This window comes from Podarcis bocagei (assembly GCF_964188305.1).
Source record: "Podarcis bocagei genome assembly, chromosome: 14".
Taxonomy (NCBI): Eukaryota; Metazoa; Chordata; class Lepidosauria; order Squamata; family Lacertidae; genus Podarcis; species Podarcis bocagei.
Genome location: NC_138139.1, coordinates 33,806,066 through 33,825,732, shown reverse-complemented (window position 1 = coordinate 33,825,732; position 19,667 = coordinate 33,806,066). Strand labels below are relative to the sequence as shown.

The window sequence follows — 19,667 nt, the reverse complement described above, 5'->3', positions numbered from 1 at the left end:
TGTAAGTACATCGCCTCTGACATCAATTGCACTGACTGGGCTCATAGGTGCTACGTTTCACTGGCACAAAACTTTCTGTAATCAAAGGAAGAATCCTATGGGGTGTTGCCAAAGGTCAAGAAGTAGTTTTGTAGGCTCTGAGACTAGACTCTTGTTTCCAATAACTGCACGCAAAGATGCAGTGGAGAACCAAGAGCAGATGAATTACTTTTTATTCAACATTGCAAAAATGCATAGACACAATGCTGTAGGGATGTTTCCCCACAGTGGCTCTAATTCCGTGTCCATTTGTGCTGATTTCTGCCCCATCCCAACCTTTGGCTGGTACTGCATTAGCTTCTGCTAGCATTGCAACAGCTAAAGCAGCAGCCTGCAGAAGGCATGCAGAGTGAAGCTGAATATCTTTACCCCATTTGACAAAGGTGAGAAAGACAGGTGTAGGAAGATGCTTTATATCAAATCAAGCAACTCCATCAAGTTCACTATTACATACTGGGGGTGTCTAAGTTGTGGCCCTCCAGATGAGGTTGGATTCCAATTCCCAGTAGCTAGCATGACTAATGACCAGGGATGATGTGAGCTGGGAGTCAAGCAACATTTGGAGGCTCACAGGTTCCCCAACCCTGGTATATAGTGATTTGCAACAGCTCTTTAAGGTTTCAGACAAAGGAGCTTTCCAGCCCTACTGTACCTAGAAATGCCAAGGATTGAGCTTTGGGCCCTCAGCATGCAAAACATGTATGGTGCCACTCAGCTATCTCTCTTCATAAAACATGGAGGGGCACAAGATGGCACGACACACCTTGTGCCAGCACTGGGAGTCCTCAACTCATTCTAGACCAATCTATGTATGCGTAACTATGCAAAGAATTGCAGCTGACATATTGCATCTGAAACCTGTAGTTTCATAACATCAGTGCAAATATCACTGTGCACTATATAACATCTATGTGTTGTACTTATGCATTGTTCTTGATTTAAGTTCTCCTCAAAGTAGACCAGTTTACATTCATGGGCCTCAGTTAGTCATGTCCACTAATTTACATGTGTCTAAGTGTTGTACACAACAGGAATTTGGACAAAATGCTGGGCAAAAAGGATTTATCTCCGTGCTTCCTGAAGATAAATCCTTTTACACACAATGATTAGACTACAAACAATGATTAACAAGACTGCAAAATTATTAAGTCAATGTTCTGGAATCATCGTTACCTTGGGCTATGTGTTGCTGCTGTTCTTTGGCTTTTCAGAATAAATTTTAAATGTGGCAAGCTAGAATTCTGATAAGGATTTAGCATTTCCAGGTATCTAATTTTTGGCTTTAATATAACACAATATTGATTACCTATCATTTATCTTGATGTTCTGGTCAGTCTGGGGATCATACATGAACCTCATGAGTTGTAGATGCAACACTGGTGGCAGCGTTAAGAACTTTACACCTTTTTCTGCCTCCTGCATGTTAAAGGAAGAAACATCTGCATTAACAGTGGTACTGACATCTGAAACAATAATTTTACTTACAGAACTGAGGTTACCAACTCTGAAACAATAATTTTGAAACAATAATTTTACTCTGAAACAATAATTTTACTTACAGAACTGAGGTTACCAACATGATACTTAGCATGCAGGACTACCCTGAAAACGTCTGTTCTCACACAGACCTCCATGAGGAGTAGCATACCTGCAAACCATGTTCTCCTGCATCATATTTATTATCCCCATCCAGCTGTTCCACAGCAACATAATCAATGAAGGACTCAAATACTGAAAAAGAGAAGGGGTATGAAGAAAGGAGGTGTTACCAATCACACACAGAGGCTCCATGTGCGGGAAGAGAGAAATACCACATTCAAGCACTCAGCACAGTCCCCAGACCCTAGTTGTGCAGTGACACTAGTGCGGGTTAAGGAAAATTAAGATCCAGGATGAACAGCCCTGCTCAACTCTGTATCTGCCACAATCAGCCAGTGGACGCTAGACCTATTCAGGCATTAGTAACTGGAAAAAATCTCAGCCAGGAGCCTTGGTTGCAGACTCATACCCTGCTCATGTGGGGAGACTATTAACATGGGCAAGAGAAAGACTGCGTTAACTGAATTGGTACAACCTGGTTCAGGTGTCAACATATCCCCAAGGAAAAATGAGTGTAGCAAACATGTTTGTCAGGTTGAAAGGTTCTAGAGAATCAGACATTTAGAAAAAAAACGGCTTATCTAAACCACATGGATTTATAAACTATATACTTACTGCTTTTCTTTCCCTTTATACTTAGCTGAATGTCATAATAATCCTCTATTCGTTCAGAACGATAGTCTACGTGTTTGCACTGGATGTAAGACTGCAAACAAAAATAGGGTAGAGAGGTATCAGTGCATACAAACAACAAAAGTAACACACACAAACAGTGTCTCAAAGTTAGCTTTTAAACCAAATACATACCACCATTTTCCCCCTGAATAATTTAGGGATAGTGCCTTCTACACAGGTGCCTTTCATTTTATTTTCAACATTATCAAGCAACTGAAAGAAAGCAGAAAGTTTGTATTGGAAACACACATCTATTTAATTTATATACCCTTTAAAAGAAGATGGGTGGTGCATGGGGGCTCCCATTGCTCTCCCATCCAGATCTGGCCCACCTCCCCTCAGTTCCAGCAACACTGCAACATTTATTTTATTTTGTTCCATCCATCCATCAGGTCATGACTCCCAGGGTGGGTTACAACACTACCAAAAAACACCATGACATACAAAAATAGCAATTAAAACATGAATTAAAATCCAACTGACTTGTTCACAGAGCAGTGAGTTAATAACTCAGATACAGCTAGCTGAGAGTAAAACAAAATCTTTAAAAATTCTGGGTACAACTTTAACTGGTGTTGAAAGGTCAACAGAACTGTCATTATGGCACCATGGAAGGTAGGGGTTCTGTAATTGAGGTGCCACATCTTGGCACTTTGTATTTCACCCAGTGATGGGATGGGCCTCTGCTGGTTGCAATAGGGAGAAGTGTTCCTTCGGGTACTTGGGATCCTAAGTCCTTTAAATCTTTACATACAAACACAATGAATTGTGCTCTATAGCATACAGGCAACAAATGCAAATTTGTCAGAATTGGTATTATGAGATACCTGCTGGCTCTGCCAGTCAAAATTCTGGCAGCCATATTATTCTCTAACTGCAGCTTCCAATCAGTCTTCAATGGTAGCCTTAGGTAAACCTTACTGCCGTCATCCAGAGCTGTTCTAGCCAGCAACAACTGTATCCCAATATAGGGTATCTGTGCCACTGAAGCCAATGGCAGATCTAGATCCAAGAGTATCCCCAAGCTATGAACCTGCCCCTTCTAAGGGAGAAGAATCCCACCCAAGACAGGCTATCCATTCAATTCCAAGACTGGAGGAACCACTAATTCACAGTGTTACCCAAGTGGGATTTCAACTTCAGTTTATTGGTCCTCATCCAGGCCATCACTGCCTCCAAACTACAGTGCTTTCAGATCACCCTCTCACACTTCAAGCTACTTCTGCTTTCTTAACAGAAAATTATTTGTTTAGTTTTAATTCTGGCTAAAGGTCCTGAATGCCTCAGGGTGGCACTTTCTTAACACAGAACTATAAAGAGACCCTACTTAGAGGAGTTCTAAAATTTAAGTTTTTCCCCCTGTCAGATATTCCTATTCAGTGTGCAGGAAACGCAACTCTGCACATATAGGGCAGGACACTAATGATGTCTGCACAAATTCCAGGGCTGAGATTTCAACAATTAAATTAAATTTGATCACTGGCTCTAACTAAACCTGGAGCATAAGTAAAAGATGATTTAGGGTGCAATCTAGCAAGAAGCAATTTTGCACAGCCTAATCAAACCAGGAGATATTCTGCAACTTCAGTTCATTTCAGTGGGGCTTGTGTGGAACAGTCTCCCTCTGGATTACCCTGTGAGTGACACGACATGAATAACTGCAACAAAACTGTATGCTAATCTTGAACAGAAAAAGGGGAAATACATACCACTCGACATAGTTCCTGAACGTCATGTTGCATGAAGCTGTCTAACGTCTCCCATCTTTATTAAATAGTGGGGGAAAAGGCACTTATAAAATGGCAACATTTGAAAACAATTGTGAAGTTATTAAAAAACTACCTCGTGCTGTACACCAACAAAAAGCCCAGCTAAGAAAGACTGTGCAACTTATGAAATCCCAGAATGAACCATTCTTTTCATGTGTGGACACGTAAGTGCATGAAGAACGGGCAGAAAACCTGTGACCTAGATCACAATTACCATTTCAAATGGCCTGCCACTCCATATCTTGCGTGTGTGTGTGTGTGCGTGCGCGTGTAGTGCAACTGCATATATCTCAAGCAAGCCCAGCACTGCAGTGGGGAGATTGCCTAATAGCTAATGCAGCCCTTGGGCTTAAAGGCTTAGCACAACTGGAACAAACTTTTCTTTCAAAGAAAAATTGATCCTGATTTCCCTTTGAAAAATCACCTGACTGTTGGTGGGAGAGCACTTCCAAACAGGCTTGCGCCATTCCACTGGGCTATGATCCCTCCCCATAGATTCCTGACAAAATGGTGGGCAAAATGCACATGGAAGGGTTTGCTATACTAAAAGGATCTGTCGGTGCATGCAACCAATGGCAGGATCCCCTTCAGCAAGAGCCTGTCAGGAACGGATGGCTTCACCACAATTAACATACTCAGTCTTGGTTCATTTAACAGATGGTGAAAGCCACTTCTGAGAAGAAGTACCGTATTTTTCGCCCCATAAGACACACTTTTCCCCCTCCAAAAATGAAGGGGAAATCGGGGTGCGTCTTATGGGGCGAATGCCTGCAAGCCTCGCGCGCCCGGCAGGAGGTCCCACCGGGTGCGCGAGGCTTGGGGCGGCAGCCTGTCGCCCGAAGCACGGGGAGCCCTCGGGAGGGCTCCCCCTGCTTCGCGCGAGTGTCTGCAAGCCTCGCGCACCCGGCAGGAGGTCCCACCGGGTGCGCGAGGCTTGGGGCGGCAGCCTGTCGCCCGAAGCACGGGGAGCCCTCCGGAGGGCTTCCCCTGCTTCGGGCGAGTGTCAGCAAGCCTCGCGCTCCCGGCAGGAGGTCCCACCGGGTGCGCGAGGCTTGGGGCGGCAGCCTGTCGCCCGAAGCACGGGGAGCCCTCCGGAGGGCTCCCCCTGCTTCGGGCGAGTGTCTGCAAGCCTCGCGCACCCGGCAGGAGGTCCCACCGGGTGCGCGAGGCTTGGGGCGGCAGCCTGTCGCCCGAAGCACGGGGAGCCCTCCGGAGGGCTCCCCCTGCTTCGGGCGAGTGTCTGCAAGCCTCGCGCACCCGGCAGGAGGTCACACCGGGTGCGCGAGGCTTGGGGCGGCAGCCTGTCGCCCGAAGCACGGGGAGCCCTCCGGAGGGCTTCCCCTGCCTTGGGCGAGTGTCAGCAAGCCTCGCGCTCCCGGCAGGAGGTCCCACCGGGTGCGCGAGGCTTGGGGCGGCAGCCTGTGCTTCGGGCTCCCCGTGCTTCGGACTGCTTGCGCGCACCTAGAAGCTTAGGGCGTGCTGAGCTCAGCACGCCCCAAGCTCCTGGTGTAGCGCAGCGATCCGCTAGCCCTGGGAGAGCCCCGCGGCTCTCCCAGGGCTAGCGGACTGCTTGCCGGCACGCAGAAGCTTGGGGCGCGCTGACCTCAGCTCGCCCCAAGCTTCTGGATTAGCGCAGGGGTCCACTAGCCCTGGGAGAGGCGCCCGGCTCTCCCACGCTAGCGGAGACCTTGCCGGCACGCAGAAGCTTGGGGCGCGCTGAGCTCCGCACGCCCCAAGCTCCTGGTGTAGCGCAGCGCACCTGGGGGGGGAAATAAATTTTTTTCCCTTTATTTCCCCCCAAAAAAACTAGGTGCGTCTTATGGGCCGGTGCGTCTTATGGGGCGAAAAATACGGTAGGCTGAGAATCTTTGGTTAAGAAACTGGCCAGCCATGAAGAGCCATCTGATATCTTGGCAGCACTTACCCAAAGGATTTTGTCAGCTTCTTAGTTCCTACTGGTTTGTCGCTATGCTGAAGCTCATAGAACACCCTCTGCAATGCTAAAGGAACACTTTTTGATGAGTCATCTCCTTCTGTGGGCATCATGTACACAGCCTAAAAAAGAAACCAATTTAATTAGGACTACAGAAAAGGGTCTCATAGCTCACATGGTTGCATTTATTAATCCATTTCATCGTGATCAAAAATCTGTCAGACAGGCCAATATCAGTAAAACATATTTGAATAATCTGCCCATGTACTCTGCTGACACTAAAGGGGAGAGGAAGGCCCTGCAATATCCAGCAGTTTCATCATATTGCTTACAGTGGAACAGTTGCTCAAATCCGACTGACAGCTTAATTTTCAAGATGCCCAAACTATTGCTGCAACACAGCAAGCTAACTGCCATCCTACATTCTGTTTGGGCCTTGGCATTTGATGCTTATTTAAATGAACCTTCCATTATGACATTGCACCAGATTATTTGGAGGGAGGGGTGTCTCTAAAAAAGGCTGCCCTTAGTATTCTCTTCTCTCCCCCCCCATCCTTTCCAAACATATCTGAAATTTGTCATGCCCAGAACTCCAGATGTTTCAGAGAGCAATTCTGATACAGAGGTGACCACTATACAGCACAACTCTCCCTTAGGGATGGCATGGACCCCAAGCTAGCCTGAGGAAGAACAATCTGCAGGAAGAATTAATCTTGGCACCAGATTAACCCTCTGAAAATTAGAGGTGAGTTCAGACCTCTCAAACAAGGAACCAGAATGCACAGCCTCATCATGTCTCCACAGGTCAACCCTCACCTGTAAAGTTCTGAGGAGAGGAGAGGAAGTTTAACTGAAGACCATCAAGTGATGCTGGAGTGCAAGGCACCAAGCTGGGCAGATAAGGGTAGGCTGGTCTTGGTCAACACTCGGCAGGACGGCTTTACTATTTTTGTGCCCATCTCAGTTCAGATCCTTATCAGAGCAATTTACAATGAGAGTGGGAGCATGTAATGGGAACTGTCCTAGGTCCTGTCCTGCCTGACTCTAATCAATCTGCTACCAGACACACAACACAGTAAAGTTTCCTCTAAATCATGTTCAGCACCTTGCAGAACTGGAATTATGCACAACAGCACAATTTTTATCGCTGTATTGTCTCAATTCAATACATAGATCCAACATCTTGGGCATTTCCCTACACCAGGGAAATATTCCAGCTCCCAATGATGCAGTGGTTCAAGTACCCGAGGATCCAGCTACATACTGGACTGTATAAATCTAGGGAAACATTTGCCATAGGTAATACTGCATCACTCTTAGCTAGGGCTAAGAGAATGCATAATTCAATTTCAAGACTAGGTATTTTCACATTGCAGAAAAGAGACGGAATCTTCTAGTCATTGAGGGGACATTCCCACCTGGCTCAGTACAAGGCAGCTTCCTATGTTCCTGAAGGGAAGGGCGGTGGCTCAGTAATGGAGCACCTGCTTTGCACACAGAAGGTCACAGGTTCAATCCTTGGCATCTCCAGGAAGAACTGGGAAAAACTGCCTGAAACCCTGGAGAGCCACTACCAGCTAGTGTTGACCATGCTAAATTAAATGGTCTGAGCTGGTATGAGGCAGCTTCCTACGTGATTGACAGTATGCCCATTTAAAAGCATGCAAGAAAGGGGTCAGATGGGTTTTACTTATCTGTTAATCGCCAGAAAGAGGGAGGAAACATACACCAATTCAATTCTCAGGTTACATTCAACTGGGAAGGACTGAGAACATCAGTGAATTTAGACAAAGGGCCCTAAAGGGATTAAAATGTGACATGGCAAAAGGCTGCATTGTGTGGGTGACTTAATCGAAGAGCAGGGGAATAGTTCCAACTATTCACTGGTGACACAGGAGTGAGGGAGAAAACTAAAAACACAGAATGCACAAGAGAGGGAATTAGGAGAGCAGCTTGTGTAGAAAAGTCTGAAAAGGAGACTAATGCAATCCAAGGCTGTGCAGAAAATGTTGACATCACAAGGGCCATGTTATGCTGCTAAACTCCCTTGGAAGTTAGATTGGCTTCAACCAGAGCCAGGGCCTTTTCAACTCTGGCTCCGGTCTGGTGGAACGCTCTGCCTCATGAGACCAGGGCCCTGCAGGATCTGATTTCTTTCCGCAGGGCCTGTAAGACAGAGTTGTTCCACCTGGCCTTTGACTTGGAGCCAATTTGATTCCGTCCCTCCCTCTCTTTCTTTTCCTTCTCCTCCTGCGATGAGGCTACATTTTAATATTTTAATGTTTCAATATTTTAATGTTGTATTTTTAATTTTGTTTTTAAGTTGTAATTATTTAACTTGTTTTTATTATTGCTTGTAAGCCGCTCTGAGCCCGGCCTTGGCTGGGGAGGGCGGGGTATAAATAAAAATTATTATTATTATTGGAAGGATTGCATCCCGAAAGAATTAACTGCAATAAATAAATAGTACACTTAATGGCTACAGACTCTACTATGTATTTTGAAAATGTGTGTTTGATATGCATTTGGACCCTGCTTATTTTAACCAAAGTTCGCATGAAGGTTTCTGAGATCAAGGAGCAGGGTTGGCTGCTCAAGGTGGCAAAATTAACCTTTCAAGACTATCCTGATTTTAACCACTGACTCGAAAACTGCACAGTCTCTTTGGTTTCTTAGAATAACAAACAACACTGGGTTAAAAGCTGCTAGTGACAAATGAGTAGACCACAAGAAAGGAAAGTAGAACTCTGGGGGATTAATACAAGATTAGGATGAGGAGAGACTAAGAACAGGAATAGCAAGGCATATTACAAGCACGTAAAAGAAAAAAAATAGAAATACACCCTTGAAGAATGAAGACAAGCAGCCAATAAAAGGGAAACAAATAGGAAACTTAGGGGCCAGGATCACTGGTATATCTAGCTATGTGCTGTCTATACTTACTGGCAGTGGCTTTCCAGGATTTCATACTGGGAACATTCCCAGTCCTACCTAGAGATGGTGAGGATTCAACCTGGGATCATCTGCAAGCAAAACACTCTACCACTGAGCTGTGGTTCCATCTCAATACCTCAGTACAAAGCCTGCTGATATTTCAGTGGGCAAAGTAACATGCCAGGCTGATATGCCTAGGGAAAAAGGGGAAGGGGCACACCCAGCCAACAAGACCACATCAATGGTAGGAAGTTGAGCAAGTTTTTTTTTTTTTTAATGGCTGGTATCAATAGAGACAAAGGAGGCCATAGGAAGAGGAGGGAGATGAAGAGTAGTTCTGACCCACCTGCTACATAGCGAAATTAAACCACTGAAGTAGAGAGAAGCTGGGGAGTTAACAGGAGCTGAAAAACTTTAGGAGCTGGTTTAGGTGATAAAACAAATCTGCTTCTATAACTAGCAGATTATGAATGGAAATCCTAAACAATACAAAGTAGGTGACTGAATTTAGCATGGTACAAAGAAAGGGTTTGGGGAGAAAAGCAACTGAAATCACTGCATAAATGCAAAGTAACAAAATAATTTATTTGGCAGGGTTGTCAAAAAAGGAGGTTCTGAAACTGCAACTTCTCTTGGCAACTTGGACTGTATGTCATTCACAATTTTATATCGGTTCGGGGGGGGGGGGATACAGAATGCATATGGAACTGAGTTTGCAAAGTCTCAATTTTCTCTCTGGGTGGTAGAGTAAAATTGCCAGGTGAGCTTCAGTATCCTCACACAGCTCTTTGTTAAAAACTTGCTTTTAAAAGAGATGAGATCCTTAGTAAACTGGGCCAACATCACACCCTGCAGAACCTAAACCCCTAGCAGAGTTATTATATGGGGCTCAGATTTGGACAGGCACTCACCTTGTATCTATGGAAGCTGTCCAATCAAAGTTCTTAAGGCAAATTTTATCTGTGCCATCCTGTGTCCCAAACGCTTCATTGCGCCTAGAGGCTAATCTTCCCTCGGTAGAATTGCGGATCTGGCGTAGAACACTTAACTATTGGCTTTGCATAAACTCAAATCCCCCCCGTCTACTATCCCTAGGGCTTCAAGATTGTCACAAGAGTGCCTGGACTAAAACTGTCTATCAAAAACCTCACTCTTGTGCTTTATCACCACAAAGGCTACTTTGGGTGAGTAAAGCAAACAGTCTAATTTGTCAGCGCCTAAATGATACTGAGTATCAGAACAACTTGGCCACAATAAGGAAATTTTGCCCATGGTATGAATATTTTCCACCTTCCCATTTCGACTCTCTGGCACCCTATCTGCATAACTTAGCAATTCTAAAATATAGACGCGCTTTTACTCTTGCAAGATTGAATGTATTGTCCTCGACTGTACTTGAGGGACGATTCCAACAGACATGAAAAACACTTATGTGCCTGTGGAGATGGCAGTACTGAATCGGTGGTGCATGCCCTTCTGGCTTGCACTCTTTATAAAGACTTGAGGAATGAGAATATCACCCCTCTTTATCCATTCTGAGAAAGGCTACAGTGTCCTTTCTCTTGGCAGATCAAGATGAGAAGGTGACAGCAAAGGCTGCAGTGCTTTTACCTGGGGCCATCAGAATAAGATCCATTATTTGACTATTGATTCAAAACCCTAAAATGTATTTTATATAATTTTATATAATTATTTCTATTATTTGTATATCGTATTGTTGTCTATGACAGGACCTAATGGTCAGGGGTCCCTTTACCTTTACCTTATTGTTGTTTTATGGCTATGGCTGATGGTTGACGCAAATAAAGATTCATTCATTAATTCATTCACACCCTGCAGAACCCTAAACGTGGGTACACAAAGTAGAGCCTGATAAATTGAGAGTGGCAAGGAGAAGCAAAAGTGAGAAAGCAAGAGTTCTTTTCTTTGACCAACCTAAAAGGAAATCATAATCAGGAATGTATTAATATCAGAGAAGCCTCCCTTAGGGAATGACCATAAAAGAACCAGAAAGACAGGAAGAGACAAAAGATACCACTCTTTGCAGTAACAGGTGGTGGTTGTTTGCATAAAAGCCTAAGAAAAGCACATTCATTGCTCAACTAAAACACTGTGACAAGGAAGTTGAATAGCTGGGTGGTTGGGAAGTTACTTAAAAAAAATTTAAGCTTATTGCAAGACTATGAATTGAGCAATCAGGTCAAGTGAAAGGCCAAACACTATGCTCGCTGCACTCCTGAATGATCATAGCAGACAGTGCTACCTCCAGAATGAACCATTCATCTCCTAGACACCATAGACAGTAGTAATTTGTTAGAATCAGTTGCATGCTTAACCCCAGAGTGGGGGGGCTGGCCCCATAGAACAAAATACTGGACTGAATAGGCCTTATTCTGATCCAGCAGGGGCCTTTTTTGTAGGCAGAAGGAAGAAAAAGAGAGATAATGGGCACAGACAAGGAGCTATATCCAGTACTAGTCCTACTCAGAGTAGACCCACTTAAATTAATGGGTATAACTAACTTAGCTGTATACAACCTGGTGATTTCAATGGAGCATTTAATTCACTCTTGCATCAGGCATCCACTGTACATTTAATGAGAACATGGCTTCATTTAATCCCTGTAAGCCACAATAAGCAGCAGCAAGTTTTCTCCTCTTCTTCAAGGACTGCTGGGGTTCTAGAAGAAAACCCTTCGAGAGTTTCTTCATTGCCAAAAGGATCAATGGTACCTCAGGCAGGTTTTGACACAAGCAGCAGCTGTTCGCAACAGCACTGGAGATAGCTAGTGACTATAACCTTCTGGTAAAATCTCATGCACACTTAACCATTGGGTAGAATAATAATGTTAAGATGGATAGGTATCAGCTAGGGTGGGGCATGTAGAAGAAATACAGAGGAGTCCGAAGGCACAAGTTACAAAGAAGCAGAATGCAGGGGACCTACAAGATGGATTTACAATTAGAGAATGCTTTAAGTTGAGGCTGCCCTGAACTTCAAAACGGCAACTGGCATTTGCTAGCTCAGAGGTATTCTCTGCCACAAGGATGAACTCCATGGCAACTACTGCCAACTAAGAGATCAAGCTACTCTACCTCTTCCTTCCACTGGCCTGCCATCTCTATCGTCTTCTCTACTGCCAAGGCTGCCTTCCAGGACCTGGAATAGCTCTGTGGTGCTGTTTCCTCGGTGTGGTTGTGGGTGCTGGTTCAGGCAGCAAGTTGTAGATGCAGGGCAGGACAAGCAGCTACTACAGAATAATTTACCAGCTGCATTCATAACATGGATTATCACCTATAGCATCCTGCACATCTCCAGTGCAATAACGTTAGGCTGCACAGCTATGGAGGGTCGCTCCTAATATCCCCATAGTCATTCAGCAGCATAAAAACAAATAAGTCACAAAAACTTTGGTTTACCTTTCGTAGCTGATTTGTGAAAAATAATGTCTGTAATAAGCTGTTCATATAGCAGGTTGCTCCCTGGTTCTTCAGTCCTACATATCCTGTATGCTTCTTGGAATCCCACCTATAAAAACCATGAATTGGGTTACAAGAACCACACACACACAAATTAATGTATTTCCAGTGTGTGAATACAATGGACAATTATTGTGGAACCAAGCTGTATCCACCAACACAACCTTGCTGGTCATTAAGGCAATATATCCATCATGGATTATTTAGAATTTTGTTCCATATATCCAGAAATCTGTTTATAAATTTTATCCTTTTAAGTGTGCTCTTCAAAGACCTTCTGAAGAAAGACTGCACGGCGGACTGATTTCTAAACCACAAAATAAGCAGGTGCTGCTTAGCAGTTGACAGTAATGTGAAGTGATTTGTTGAACACTGAACACAAGACACTTACCAAATTCACAACGGATATCAAAGATTGTTAAGAAACTTGGTTACTGACCCACAATCCAACCACTTATTCCAGTCAAAGCATCATAAGCTACTTACGCCACGCCATGTGGAGCATCAGCTTGAACGTACACTTCAAAAGTTACTTTGTCATCTTCTATATAGCCTTTATCTGGATCTGTAACTTCCTACAAAAAGTAAAATTGACAACAAGAACATTAAAAATCAAATCACATATAAGGCCAAACTAACTTCACTTTGATGGCTGGCAATCTTGAAAGCTCTTTTCTTAAAACCTGAAGTCTATAAATGCACACTAACTTTTAACAGTGAGTCTGAATGACAGGAATGTCTCCTGCTATTCAGAGAGGAAGATCACTGCTCGTCACAATTTATGTGAGCAAGACCACCAGTTGAGAGCTTAACATGGGACTTCTTTCTCATAATGTCAATTGCATTGCGTTGTATTCTTTATCCCACCCTTCCTCAAACGATCTCAAGGAGGTATTCACAGTTCTCTCCAACCTATGAACCTGTTTTATTCTCACAACCCAGTGAGGTAGGTTAGGCTAAGAGGAAGAAATAAAGGAAGGAGGAAGGAGACTTGCTCAGAATCATTTGGTGAACCTCATGGCTGAGTGAGGATTTGAACATGGATTTTCTAGTCCAAAACTTATTCATAACCATCACACTGGCTATTGCGCTGCTGCACGCTGTTACTTACACTCCATGACATAAAGTTGGAAAAGCCCCAGTCATTTTCCTTATGAAAGAACAAGTGGCTGATACGGCGACTGAATGATTTCTCATCATCTTTGTAATTTATTATCTTGAGCACTGCTTGTGCATGACAAGACCATGACCTGCAACAATTAAAGAGATAACAGTTGACATGCTGAGCTGCAGAAAAAAGATGCTAATAAACTGTGCTTTACTGAACAAGCCTACCTTACTTCTTGCCACCTCTGGATAAAAAAACAAAACTGCTTCAATGCTCTCAGAGCCATTACAAACTATTAACATCACGGAAAGAGTTTGAGTAGAGGCTCAGGCTCAGTTTCTCACAGAGCTGTTTTTATGTGTTCACTCACCATGGAATTTTTCCAGCTCGGTGCATTTTCTTCTATAACTATCTAAGAATGCTACAACTCCTCTAAAGCAGGTAGGAATATTTTAAAAAGACTTCTGCTACTACAGGTTAAGAAACAGCAAATGGAGATGCCACTGTTCTCTGAATGTTTATTTGCTTGCATTCTCAACCTGAGGGTTAGGAGACTCCTTCAAAAGGTTGCACATGAACTCCACTATGCCTCCCACTCAACCAAGATTGTGGCTTCTAGTTGTTAGAGTGATGTGCTCCAATCCCATGTATACAAAAATCTGCTGTAGTCACCTTATTTCCATTCCCTGTTTTGTTAAGACTGTAAGCTTTGATTTTTAACAACGTAAACTGAGTCAGCCAACATCAGCTTTAGATGTTAAAACCAACTTTTAAAAAACATACAATTCGGAACCTGTGCTCACTTTTTCAAATGGACCCCTCCCTAGCAGCTTTGGTAATATTCAAGTTTATTAATTAAAATTAGCTGATTTACCCATTTTTTTAAATCAAGTGACAGGCTCTAGTCTTTTCCTACGGGAGGCCTTTCTCCATTTAGCGTTTTTTTGTTTACCAAAAAACAAAACAAAATAGGAGCAACTGAGCATTCCAACATGCTCAGATCATTTTGTGCTCATGCATGAGGGAATTCAAACAGGCAGCACCTCACCAGAAGGAAGCAGCAGTAAGTATGCAACAGTGCAGCCAATTTATGCTTCAATAAATCAGCTCTGTATATAGATTCACTGAGCACTTGCTGCTTTCTTCTTGTTGGGAAAGGTCAAATAGTCTGCATCCTCATCTGGTTCATGTATTTGGTAATTAACCTATTAACTATTCAAAACTATTAAATGCCAGCCTGAATAGCTTATTAATTTGGTCAATATATATCTGAGAACTAACATACATTACATTCATCCCAAATTAAGTTATGTCAAACTCAACATACTATACCCAATATACAGCAGACAACAAGGAAGACTAAATCAGACTGATCAGGCCTCTCTAATGCGACTTTCTGCCTCTTTCCTCCACATCTAAGCACATGCCCCTATACACCCTTCCTGAATGCCGAAGCCCCATTCCTCATGCTGTCCTACCAATCGACACAGAAGTTATAGTCAGAAAATGCAATAGGTTAAGATGGTGCTATACAGAAATGTATCGTGTATTAAATATCTTACGTGGAATCAGACTCAGCATTGCACTGAAGAAAGAATCCTACACTTTTTTGGTGCGGCCTGTCTGGGTAGAGTCGTGGCATCACCATAATCTTCCATGGCAGGTTCCGTACAAAGCAGGGGGGACTTAGGACTGATTCATTCAGCCTGTTGAAACGTTCAACAGTGAACTGGAAAGTTGCTTCCGACCGCCAGCTTGTGTCTGCAAAATACCAAAGATCAATTAAATGCAAATTAATCAGCCTGGTCTTTCAGTCCCCATGCAAGGCCAAAGGTGCTCGGCCTCCACTCACCGTGTGGCATTTCATCTGAGCAGAAAACACCCCATATGCATTGAACAAGTCAGATGTAGAAACAGTAAGAACACTGCAGAGCAAGGATAAAGTCTTTAATAGACTGTCTATTTTATTTCTGATTTTTAGTTACAATGGGAATTTATTGTGCAGAGATTTGGAGAGCACTGCACCAGTATGCAGTTGACGCCTAACTTTCTTTGTCCCCTTTCCAACATCATATTCTAAGGAAGCAGTAGAAAAAGTACACTGTACCACCAGCTGCCTTTGAAAGCTGAAAATTTTAGTTGCAGCAATTTGTACCAATGCAATTTTGACCAGGGCCAGATACTTGAATCATGCACCTCTGTCATCATGCCAATCTCAGTGGCTTACAGGCTGGTTCCAAGTTCAAATGCTAGAAGTTCATCTCCTCCCTGTGTGAGTTGTCTGCCCACTAAGATTATCATTAATTCCCCACCACCACCAGTTGATGTGGATACAAAAGAGGGACTTCTTTGTAGTGCAGGACCCAGACTCTGGAACTTCCTGCCATGGGAAATGTGCCTCCCCCTGCTATGGAGTGTTTTATATTAACAAGTCTACATATCTAGTTTATGGTTGGACTGTGCATATACCGCCCCCTGCAAAACAACAACAAACAAACACTTCACTACTACTTTGCTTATAACAATTGAGCTGTAAGCCAAATTTGGCTTGAAATAGCTCAACGAAATATATACAACTACAAATATATACAACTACAAATATATACAAATATATACAACCCATACAAAGAAGTATACAACAAAACAAAAAAAACATCATCAGTGCAATTATGCAACAAAGCATAAGGGGCATAAAATACAGGATGCATAAGGTTTTAAACTGTGACATAATTAGATATGGGGAAACCTCTGGTACAAAATATTTTTAAAAAAACAGCATAAAGAGGAATCCGCATAACTACTGTTACTAGATAATCAGTACCTAATAGTTGCTGACAGCACCTGCAAGGAGAATATTGTGTATGTTCAGTGATGAAAAACTGTGCAACATTTATTCTTCTCACACCAAGAGGCTTCTAAAAAGTCTGGGGGAGGGATCTTCATTTTCAGATTCAAAACATCAAAATGTAAAGTCACAGATCCCCTGATAATAAAATAAACACAGCTCTATCTTTTTAATGTAAACATTGATCCATTCTTGACAGAGTTCAGTTTGGAGGTGAACTGAATGGCATTTCACATTAAAAGAAGAAGCTTCGTTTCAAGTTATTTGAAAAAAATGCAATAAGCAGCCACAAAATGAAATCAATGTGCATTTTTGCATTTTCAACAGCCAACTCAGCATTCCATTATGGTCTTTTGCCACAGAAAAACAAAGCAGTCAAATAGAAGTATTTCAAATGACAAGCTTTTGTTACATAGCTTTTCAATCTCGCTCTTCCTCCCTGCCTCTGGGGTCTCCCTCTTTCTCTTACACACACACACACACACACACATTCCCAAATGAATTTCAATTAGTAAAGGCACAGTTACTCCCCCAGGCCAGATTTTTACTTGTGAAACCAAAGCTGTTATGCCACCATGAATGTCTTCTGAAAGCCTCCCTCTTAAAATGCCAAAGTATTCCAATTTTTAAAATTTATTTCAGAATCTATAAACTGCTCAAAAATACTGAGCAGTGCAAAAAAGTTTATAACATGTAATACAAATGATAAACCAATTTTTTTGTAAAAAAAACTTGGAAGTCAACATGAATCAAAAGTTGAAGTTTTAAAATGAACTGATCTGGAAGGCTTGGGGAAAAACAAATGTTTTCATCTAATGTCAAAAACATAATGTTGGTTGGGGCTTCCTTCATTGCTAAGGAAAAGAACTTCAGAGAACAGGTGCCACAACACTGAAAGCATGCATTTGAGCCACAAGGCTTGACAGGGAGGTGTGTGGCACCATCAGTCAACCTTCATTCATAGATCAAAGTGACCAGGGCGAAATGGGAGTAGTTGTAGCTGGTATACCAGCCAACACTAGCAAAGTGTCCTCCACAGTGGTGGATCAAGGAGTACTCTCAAGCCTCACATAAGTTATTTCAAAGGGAGTAATGGCCCATTCACATCTGGCATTTGTGATGGCTGTCCTCAGTAGGGGGGCTTAACCTCTGATTAAGCAGCAATGGCCATTTAAAAAGTTATCAAATTATAACAACCAGAAGAAGTTTTTAAAGGCCAAACAGTTGAAGTCCATACATCCCAGTCCCACTAGCTCTAGAGTCTAGACCAACCTATTTATGTGCTTCACGAGGAATGAACTGAAATGAACTGGCTGAAAGCTCCCTTGCAGCTAATCATTCCAAGTGACCCAAGTAAATTAAGCCAAGTCACAAGTGATGGGGAAGGGCACATACCTCACCCAGGATTGTTAGTGATCATTTTAACTCTATATGATTCGCTTTCATTCTCTATGCATAGCAGTGAGAGTGACCTCAAGGAAGGGCACAGCCCATCCACTTAATATGTTATTGACCCCATAATAATAATCCTCCTATTCTGTTGACTGTAATTTGTTTTAAACTGATTTTAAAATTGCATTTTAAAATTGCTGTAACCCACCCTTGGACCTTGTGGTGAAGGGAAGATAAGAAATCAAGTTATACTGAATAATAATGATTATGATTATGATGCTATCTGGTCCATGTTAGGAAACTGTACACCACAAGCAATGAGCCCGGGCTTTAGAGGTAAACTTCCTGAAGTTGCATTTATCATAATAAAAAAAAAAAAACACCAAATTTCTCCATAGAGCCTTCAAGACAACTTGAAAGAAGAACAGTAAAGCAAGAATTTAAATTGGTTATAAGGTTTTTTTAAAGCGGATTTTGGTACTTAATTTTATGTGAATTCATTTAAATATGAATACATTGTTCTATCTGGAATAAAAAAAAATCAGAACAATTAAACATCATCTTAGCAAGTTTTTTGTGGGGAGGGGGGCAGGCTGTATGCTGGTGTTCCTTCCAATTCCTAGATCCAAGAGGAATTCAACTGCTGGAATAGCCAGACAAGTTTCTTGCTAATGGCCCCCTAAGTAGGGGTTGTTAAGGCAAAAGGAAGTGGCTCTGTGACAGAGGGCAAATAGGTGGGCCCCCTTCCTCAACTGTCTGGTAGAAAGACAAAAGCCAGAGGGGAGGGGAGCAATAACTTCTTGGGGTGTTAATGCTGTGAGTCCCTCCATCATAGGTTCATGTATATACCATGTGTAAATAAATTATATATCCTAAAGCTACCACAGTCTCTGCTGTCCCTCATTACAAATAAAACAAACCATAGGTACTCCTGGAACCTTGCACCTCTTGGGGATTGGGGTGCCATGCAACAACATAATCAAAACCACTTCAACCAAAAGAGTCAAACAGACCACCTTCTGAATTAAAACCATCAATGCATGCTTGGTCCTCCTATCAGATAGGCAGGTGCAAACCACTACAATGCAATGCTCCTTGCGATCATCTCAGCCAGGCAGCTTAGAAGGGTCCCATTAAAAGCTTTGCAGAGGTCTGATACTTTGAAGAAGCAACATCTCACATAAAACTAGAGCCTAGAGACATTCAATGAAGCTGAATGGTGGGATGGCCAGGAATGACCAAAATTACACTGCACGTAGTTCAAAGTGGACTAAAGATGTGTCTGAATCCCCACAAGATGGAAACCCTATGGATGGGTGATTCCTAGATCTGGGAACTGGGTTTCGAACCAGCTCTGGATGTGGTTGCACTCCATCTGAAGGAGCTGGTGGACAGTTTGGGGGTACTCCTAGATCCACTGCTGTCACAAGACGCGTCAGTGACCTTTACCAACCTCAGTTGGTGTGCCAGACAAGGATAACCTTGCCATGGTGGCCCATACATTGGTAACTTCACTGGGGACTCAAAGGAAATGATTAGAGAGCTCCTTTGCCTTGTTCTCTGGCAGTCCACTTAGTTTCTACACTAACCTGCTCACTCACCTGCATATAATTTTGTGTGCTCACCTGCATCCAATTCTTTGTCACCTACGACTACCAAACAAAGGCTTTAATACAAGACTGATGTAGCCACCTATTAACCACTTCAAAGTCTTGCTTAATGAAATATTAAATTTAGTACAAAATATATATAATAAATGCAGACTACAAAGAGCAAACATGGCAGGCCCAGCCCACAAGGAATGCTTCCGAAAACAGGAAGCTTTGTTATTATATGTTTAATTGAATTGAATGCAAAAGACAGCCTGACCACCATACTGACTTATTCCCATAGT

General features: G+C 42.8%; 1 protein-coding gene across 7 annotated transcripts in view; it reads right to left on the bottom strand.

The window, feature by feature from the left end:
- USP7 (ubiquitin specific peptidase 7) overlaps positions 1-19,667 on the bottom strand; it is a 90,289-nt gene that overhangs the window by 21,075 nt on the left and 49,547 nt on the right. For all 7 annotated transcript variants that reach the window (XM_081170132.1, XM_081170133.1, XM_081170135.1 and 4 more), the window contains 10 exons: positions 15,099-15,297; positions 13,540-13,678; positions 12,915-13,003; positions 12,369-12,477; positions 6,007-6,137; positions 4,023-4,077; positions 2,446-2,526; positions 2,254-2,344; positions 1,688-1,770; positions 1,346-1,455 (listed from right to left, as the gene is read on the bottom strand). In XM_081170132.1, the coding sequence (XP_081026258.1) occupies positions 1,346-1,455; positions 1,688-1,770; positions 2,254-2,344; positions 2,446-2,526; positions 4,023-4,077; positions 6,007-6,137; positions 12,369-12,477; positions 12,915-13,003; positions 13,540-13,678; positions 15,099-15,297 (1,087 nt within the window). The remainder of the gene's footprint in view (positions 1-1,345; positions 1,456-1,687; positions 1,771-2,253; positions 2,345-2,445; positions 2,527-4,022; positions 4,078-6,006; positions 6,138-12,368; positions 12,478-12,914; positions 13,004-13,539; positions 13,679-15,098; positions 15,298-19,667) is intronic.